Genomic DNA, 8549 nt, shown 5'->3' with positions numbered 1-8549 from the left:
TCTTCAAAATATAAAATTTGAGTTTCGCCGACTTGCACAAGAGGGAGCTAGCTACATATGAATTTGCAGTTTACAGCAGTAGCCATTTAAAGCCATATAAAATGAGCATGACCTTCAGGCAATGCTTACACTGTATAATTTAACTCAATAGTAAAAGGCAGACCAGCGAAAAGAAAAAGATCACTGAGGGCAGTGCCAACAGTACTAACATTTCAGGGTATTCAGCTGTTCTAACGCAAGTAAAGTAGGCCTTTAACTTGAAAATTAAGAAAACAAATATTATCAAACCAGGGAAGAAATACTTTAAATTAGATAAGTTAGTTCATTTTGCTGTGGAATATTTTTATTCATTTCTTACCAGAAAATCCATAACTGATATAGGTAATTCACCTGTACTATTACAAAAGGAGCAAGAATTATTTGATATCTCCAGAGGTAACCTTCTAGCTAATGCAATGTCATTACACACAACGAGTCCTCTCTACTTTACAAAGATATAGGCAACAATTACAGTAGGGCATTTGTTCTTTAACTGAAAGAAGGCACTTAGCCGACACACGCGTAGGGGTCGTTGCACCACAGGTCTTGAGGTAATTACCCACTAATCATGCACTTTGCCCTCTATCTTGGTTTGGATTCACTCTTGGCCTTATTTTTCTATTTATGAAATTACTTGGCACATATGCAATTCTATGTGCATTACTATAGGCACATGTGCGATTCCTTGTAAATCACTATGGGCATCATTTTGTTTACTTTCCAGTGCCTCTGACCTGCGGTTCAACTCTTATGTAATTATGTTTTCACTTTTTTTCAATAAAAAGATTCATTTTTTATTGGATTTTGGTTCTTTGGTGCATTTTTTTCTCTATATTATTTACCTAATTAGATGAGCTTGTTGATAACTCGTAGAGGTGGAACTAGTCAGGAGCACACAGAAGAGGGAAGCTTGCAGTCCTGAGGAGAAACAAGTGCTACTTGGAAATGTAGTCTAAAGGGATAAAAATAGGACCACCCATTCTGCTATGTGCAGCTGGATTCACTGAGGAACAGATGAAAAAAAGACAAAGTACAAGAAAGAAACATCATTCCTTCCGTTATAAGCTTCTGTGAGGCACCTGTGGGTACAAGGTGCTCAATACATATCTAGATAAGTTCCCTAAGGGATCTAGTTTCCAAAATGGTGTCACTTTTTGGAAGCTTCCACTGTTTAAGCACATCAGGGGCTCTCCAAATGCGACATGGCATCTGTTGATTATTCCAGCAAATTTTACATTCTAAAAGTTACCTGGTGCTCCTTTTTGTGCCAGGATGATTTCATAAAATATCTTATACCTCTCAGATGTATTCAGGTATATTTGTGCCATTCGAGCATTTGTCTGAATTTGTTCTTTTGTGATGATGGTTGTACTAATATTAGATTTTTTTCTCCCTTGATTGCTGTTATTAAAGGGAATTTGTTAGCAGTGTAACAGCGTGTCCCTCCCCCGGCCTGTGTCCCTGGACTGCAATGTAATCAGGCCTGAGTCAACAACCAGTGGGGGAGTCTGTCATTGTTCTCCTCAGCATAGGACTTATCCAATACAAGCTTGTACCTTTGGAAACTTAAATTAGCCACATAGTAAGTGGGAGCCCTCCCCCATGGAGGGGTGGATCCCAGGACACACAACAATAGACACATGGTTTGGCCCAAGTAGTTAGGTGTTGACAGGCCAGGGGCTAGGATCTTATGCTGAGGCGAGATCCTGGTGCCTGTGTGTGGAGGGTTAAAAGCTGTCATGTGGAATGGTGTTATGTCCATCAACTGTTGGATCCATTGAACTCATCCCAGGATTATTTCTGTCTTTTCCCTGGCATCAGATTACCAGGTGGTGCCCCAGGAACTGTTCCCCTCTTGGTGTGAACTCACTCTGGACTCTAAAGGTACCTTCACACGAAACGACTTTGTAACGATATCGCTAGCGATCCGTGACGTTGCAGCGTCCTCACTAGCGATATCGTTTAGTTTGACACGCAGCAGCGATCAGGATCCTGCTGTGATGTCGCTGGTCGCTGAATAAAGTCCAGAACTTTATTTGGTCGTCCGATCGCCGTGTATCATTGTGTTTGAAAGCAAAAGCAACGATACCAACGATGTTTTACACTGGTAACCAGGGTAAACATCGGGTTACCAAGCGCAGGGCCGCGCTTAGTAACCCGATGTTTACCCTGGTTACCAGCGTAAAAGTAAAAAAAACAAACAGTACATGCTCACCTGCGCGTCCCCCAGCGTCTGCTTCCTGACACTTACTGAGCGCCGGCCCTAAAGTGAAAGTGAAAGCACAGCGGTGACGTCACCGCTGTGCTGTTAGGGCCGGAGCTCAGTCAGTGTCAGGAAGCAGACGCTGGGGGACGCGCAGGTGAGTATGTACTGTTTGTTTTTTTTACTTTTACGCTGGTAACCAGGGTAAACATCGGGTTACTAAGCACGGCCCTGCGCTTAGCAACCCGATGTTTACCCTGGTTACCCGGGGACCTCGGCATCATTGGTCGCTGGAGAGCGGTCTGTGTGACAGCTCCCCAGCGATCAAACAGCGACGCTGCAGCGATCGGCATCGTTGTCGCTATCGCTGCAGCGTCGCTTCGTGTGAAGGTACCTTAAGAGACGCTATTGATATTTTATGTTGTATGCTCCCTGTTTCAATAAATCCCTTTGGATTGATCATTGGCCTGGTGTCCCTTCATGCTCTGTCGCATACCCCGTCACAAGCAGGTTTTTGCTATGTAATCTAGACAGCATGATATAGAGATTGAGACGCAGATTTCAGGGATGTGTTATTTAGTAGGTTGTGTGATGTGCGCATACAATAAAGGTTTAATACTGCCAAGATTAGCTCCTTCGTGCCTAGTGGTCCAACCTCGCACCTTACTCTGATCAGCAGCACACTGTCAATATACAAGGTACAATTATACAGGAATTATAATTATAAAGGAATCTGGAGAGAGCAATAGAGTCTTATCTGGGTTAAAAAAGAAGATCAAAGGCAGAGGAAATGCTCACCCCTGTGTTAGATTGAATCGATATCAGCTGCTGCAGATCCACAATGGTTTATCATGTAGAAGTTGGAAGAAAAGTGGAGAAAAGAGCCTCTCTGCATTGATACCACTGGCAGTGTGAATATACAATGTACACAGAAAGATATGGTGTGGGTGGGATTAGCTTTTGAGCTCTGCTTCATGCTACATCTAAAAACTCTGATTTCATCACAACTGCTGCACCCAATAAACTACGTGATACATTGTTGAAATCAGGCTCTCTTTTCCTGCAGTATGTTGCTTTCAGATGAAGTAGCAAAAACCTCGTGATAGATTCCCTTTAGGATGACATGTTACTAGTGTTTCTCTCTTTCGTAAGTGTACTCTATTTGACGTACAATACTGTTCAGTTTTATTCATAGCAAATAGAAACATGGTTGCACTCAATTGTACTAAAGCAAGTGAATGTGTGATACATGAAATGTGAATAACATAATGGCTTGTGAAATCTATGAAAAAACCATGAGATGCTTAGCACAAAATTTGGCCAAAAAATGCGAGCCCATCCACCAACGTCAAGGTAATCTCATGGATCGGATGGGTCCCTGACCTAACTGCCTAGTGTGAACACTTACCTATGGCTAATGTCTTAGTAAAGCCTGTATTTATAGGAAGGTTGGAACCAAATGTGTTTGGATGTAATTAAAATCACAGCATGGTGAAGGGCGGGGTGTCTAAGTCAGAAAAAATAGTACATAACAAGTAATGGTAAACTGACTGAACAAAGAACTAGTCTGAACTGGTGCATACCCAAAAACAACTTACATAGCAAATAGAGAAATTATTGCATTCAATTGTACTAAAGCAAGTGAATGTGTGATACATGAAATGTGAATAGCATAATGGCTTGTGAAATCTCTGAAAAAAAACCATGAGATGCTTAACACAAAATTTGGCTAAAAAATGTGAGCCCAGTTTTATTCATAGGCACAGTACTATGTTACTCATCTCATAATAGTTGTTGTCTTTTTCATGGTCAATGTCTTTGAGTAAAGATTTATTGTCATTTAAATTTATTGTTTGTAAATCAATTGTACTTATGAAAATTACCAACTTTGTAATATATTTTGACCTAGAAATATTGATATTTCGCTCTAAATTCATGGGTAAAGTTTGTAAAATCTGTAGACAACATCTGCAAAGCAATTACAATAGTAGCACATTTTAATGCAATTATTTAAAATAGACATCACAAATCAATAACTAACCTGGACATATTTGGTATTCTTGTAATCATAACAACTCATACAATACATTGAACATATTAAGGTACTTATGATGATTGGAAAATTATGCAAAATATAGTGTGGAGTGTTTTTCTTCTCCATTATATCCCTAAAAAGTGAAATTCGTACAAACATGTTTGGCAAAGTGGCACATAAAAAAATTAAGACTCACTTTCTCTGTGTGTAGGGTATGGGAGACATCATGGCAGTTAGGGTCCACCCATCAGCTCAAAGTCAAATGTGCATTCTGAGATAAAGGCTAAACAGATGTAAACTGTTGGAAAATCCAGGACACAAGACATATGATGGCCAGAAATAATAATGTTATCCCTCATGTACTCAAACATTTCAGGTTATTTTGAAAATTTACTTAACAGTATAGTTATCAAGTTGTTTGGGATATCAGGCTTTGTGGGTGAAGCAGCCAAAAGGAATGTTTTTTGGCTTTTTCTCTGCCACGCATTATTTAGAAATGATTGTAGAAATATTTAGTGATTTAATATCGGTGGTTTTAATCCCAAATTCTATTTTGGCCTATTTATTTGTTGGCATGGAAAGAGCAGTGACCTCAGCTCCGGCCTACGATTTCATGGATCCCGTGGGTTGTTTACTACTTTCAAAATTAAATTTCATTGTAATCATACTTTTTTGAGTATTTTGGTATCTTTTGCCTCTCTTCTTTAAAAATTAACATCTTTCATTCAATCGTCCTTAGTTTTCGCCTTTGGCAGATTATGGAGATGTTGTATAATAACTTGTGCCATGTTAAAACCAAGTGGACCCAGTCGTTCCCATTGTAGTACAATATTGTACTGGATCTTTAGAAAAGGTGTACAACTCAATATTTAAAGAACCATTTCATTAATTTGGTTTCATTTTTAAGCTCTAAAAAAAGTTCTCAACAAAAACTTAAAAGGCTTACATCAAGCTGCATGAAGTGTTTGATTGCAATTAGATTTTTGAGAAATGCAGCGAAACTAAAAGTGATCCCTTTGGTAATTTTTTTTAAGAAATCAGACACTACTTGTATTGTTTTATGATACCTATGGAATGAATCAGCATAATCAAAATCAAGGTTTATAATGCTAAAATGGATCTTATTTCATTATAGAACAGCAGATAATAGTAAAGTAGCCTGATGTACATTCGTTGCAATAAGCACACAATATCAAATAGTTCAAAAAGCAAAACAGATGCACGAAACAAAAGCCACAAGCACCCACATTGTTATCGCTTATGCAGACAACTCTGCAAATCAGTCTGAGAACCAACCGCTAATGTATAGACTGACTGCAGGTCTCCTGACCAGAGAATATCAACTTCATGAATTTCTATAAGGCTGTAGCGCTCAGACCGGGAAAGCCAAAGCCAGCCCATGCATTGCAGTTTGAGATCACACCAAGATCTACAGACATCTTCATGAGCCTTTACTTTTAACATTGCATATCAACTTATGTTCCTATTCATCTATTTAGGTTTTTGTTTCAGATTTTTTCACTCTGTGCAAGTAAAGGTGTTGCCTCCCTTATCTTTGAGCTGAACATTACGTATATAGTCATGAGTAAGACTGCCTACCCTAAATCCAGTCCTGTTGAACCAGACTCCAATTTTTTCTATTTTCCTTGATATGAGGCCAGGGCGAGGCCGGAGTCTGGGCCCCAGGTGGATGAGCATATAGCGGCTGGGTGAGCTGGAATCAAGTTTCTATTACATTTATATAGCTCTCCATGGCTGGGTGTCCATTAGTTGGAGTTTCGGTCCTGGTCGGCCTTTTACGTCATTTGACATATGGTGCGATTTTAATATTAGATAGGGTCACCGTAACGTGGTGGAATGGCTTTTATGCTTTTTTTCTATCAAAATTATGGTAACTAAGCACTCTATATTATCTTCATACACTATTGCTATTTATTTATTGACTGCAGGGTATTTTTTTTTATATCTTTGGTTTTGCCTGTTTAGGGGCCAGTGTGAACATGCACCTACATGTTACATGCAAACCAATTTATATTCCAGTTCAATTCTTTAGGTTTTTCTAACTAGCGATATCAAGCATTCGTTTCTCCCTCCTCAAAAAACTGTTTTGTACTATTAAAATATTAGCATCGATTTGAAAGTGGTATTTAAACTTCCTCTTCTAAAATCGAGAATGGCCTTGTCAAGCATTTTAAAATATGACTAAAATGGATAAGGTTATTATCATGGGCACTTGTGCAAGATTACCAGGAGGACTAGCAGGTAAGGAGTTGTCAGCTAGCAGTGTCAAAATCAAAGGCAGAATCATAAGGCAGGTGGGCAGTTGGGAAAAAGTCTGAACACGGATAAATGCTAGTAAACACAGCGGGAGCCAGAAACAAAGCTGCAGAACAGTTTGCGATAACTGGGATTGACTTCAGCATGTTTATATAGGGAGAGGTCCTGCCCCTGGCTCCAGCAAAACCAACAATTAACTATTGAGAATAAAACATATAACATATGCTCTTACATTTCCTCATGGGAACTACAGTGCCAGTGCTGCACCCCGTACCGCCAAGAGCAGGGGTAGCTGGGGCAAATTCTGCCATGGGTGTTAAAGTTATGTAGCATTGCGGAGATAGCTGATGAAATTATAAATGGTGCTACATTTTATTATAAACTATCTAACACCAATGTCATCACAATCTTCCCTTTAATTTTGATGTATAGTTCTATGTTTGTATATACAAGTATATGTAATGTTATATAAATGCAATATACAATAGCCAGTTTTGGATGAAAACCCCCAAATCCAAAACATTTTATGATATCACAAAATAAAATAAATCTACATACTTAAAAGGAGGTAATGCCCCAAAGTACAGTTTAACAATTAAAGAATATCAAGTGGCACTTAAAATTTTATTTAGTCACAATAATATCACCATTTTTTACTTTACAGCATCCTTATTCACTTAGAAATTGTCTTCTGTCTTTTAGCTGAATCCAAATACCTTCTTGTGGTCGAAGGATGAGCTCTCCAACAAGACCCAATTCGTCACGTTTTTGATTTGTTTCAATCCAGAAATTACGTAATATGGTAGATAGAACAACTTTTTCTTCCATTAAAGCAAACCGTTGACCTAGATGGTGTATTACAAAGTATAAACAATATGTAAGGTGGTTAATAGATCATTCTTAGTCCTAAATGTTAATTTTCAAATCCATCTCTTTCATTTTTACTTGACCTAATCCAGTGGTGGTGATCCTCTGACCTGTAGGCTGCAATCGGTCATTAATTCCAGGGAAATTCCTGGAGACCACAGTGATTGGGCTGCTGGCCACTTTTTGCCATCCACTGGCCCTTTTTATTCCTCCTTCTATTGTGGACATGTGTACAATGCATTCACTACTGAATGCGGAGGCCCACATAATCAAGAATTATGTCCTGACGTTGGCCAATGCCAGCATCAGGATGTTCTTTGCATGCAAAATTGGCACGTTCTACACTCCTGTCCTTATAGTGAAGGCAGCAATTACAGTGTCTGCTCTGTAACATATGCTCCCAGTCCCAGTGTTTGCTATGTGATGTATATTCACCAGCCCAAACATCAACCTAGCCAAGCAGCTACATTCGTTATAAGCAACCTGCATGAGCATAGCACCTTCACATCACAAGTCCACACACCCAGCCAGGACCCCCACCAGGATCGCCCACTGCTGCAGCCCAGCGTCATGTTACATATGCACAAATCCCAGTGTCTCCTATGTAATATATATATTAGTCAGTCCCAGTGTCTCCGATGTGATGTATACCCCAACCTCATTGTATCCTATTTGACGTATAGACAGCAGTCTCAGTGTCTCCTATGTGATGCATAAATCCATCTAAGTGAATTCTATGTGATGTATTTACAGGAGTTATGATGTATCCATTGAAAATACACAGCAGGTTGGGGTCTCCTATGTGATGTATACCATATTTTCAGTGTCAACTATGTGATGTGTATACATCAGTCCCAGTATCTCTTCTACCAAGTATATGTGATGTATACAGTAGACCTCCCACTGCTTTAGTCCTGCCTGGATAAGGTCATATACCTGTTACTCTTTATATATTACTGTTATATTTGCCTACTGCTATATGTTTGGTATATATTGCTGTTGCCTCATTTGAGGTCTCTATTGTTTACATTTATGTGATCTTGAAATGGCTATTGTGGCTTTATATAAGGGGCTATAATGTTCCCCTATCACATCATATGTACCAACCGAGTTAAAATTTAAAATAGT

The 8549-nt window shown here is 39.1% G+C and overlaps 1 protein-coding gene across 1 annotated transcript in view; it reads right to left on the bottom strand.

Moving 5' to 3' along the window:
* Window positions 1-4223: 4223 nt before the first annotated feature.
* Window positions 4224-8549, bottom strand: part of LOC143793050 (cytochrome P450 4V2-like) — a 187142-nt gene continuing 182816 nt past the window's right edge. The window contains exon 11 of the mRNA XM_077279638.1: window positions 4224-7399. Coding sequence (XP_077135753.1) covers window positions 7224-7399 — 176 coding nt within the window. The 3' untranslated portion in view covers window positions 4224-7223. The remainder of the gene's footprint in view (window positions 7400-8549) is intronic.

Source organism: Ranitomeya variabilis, chromosome 1, assembly GCF_051348905.1.
Source record: "Ranitomeya variabilis isolate aRanVar5 chromosome 1, aRanVar5.hap1, whole genome shotgun sequence".
NCBI lineage: Eukaryota > Metazoa > Chordata > Amphibia > Anura > Dendrobatidae > Ranitomeya > Ranitomeya variabilis.
This window is presented reverse-complemented; position numbering and strand designations above follow the sequence as displayed.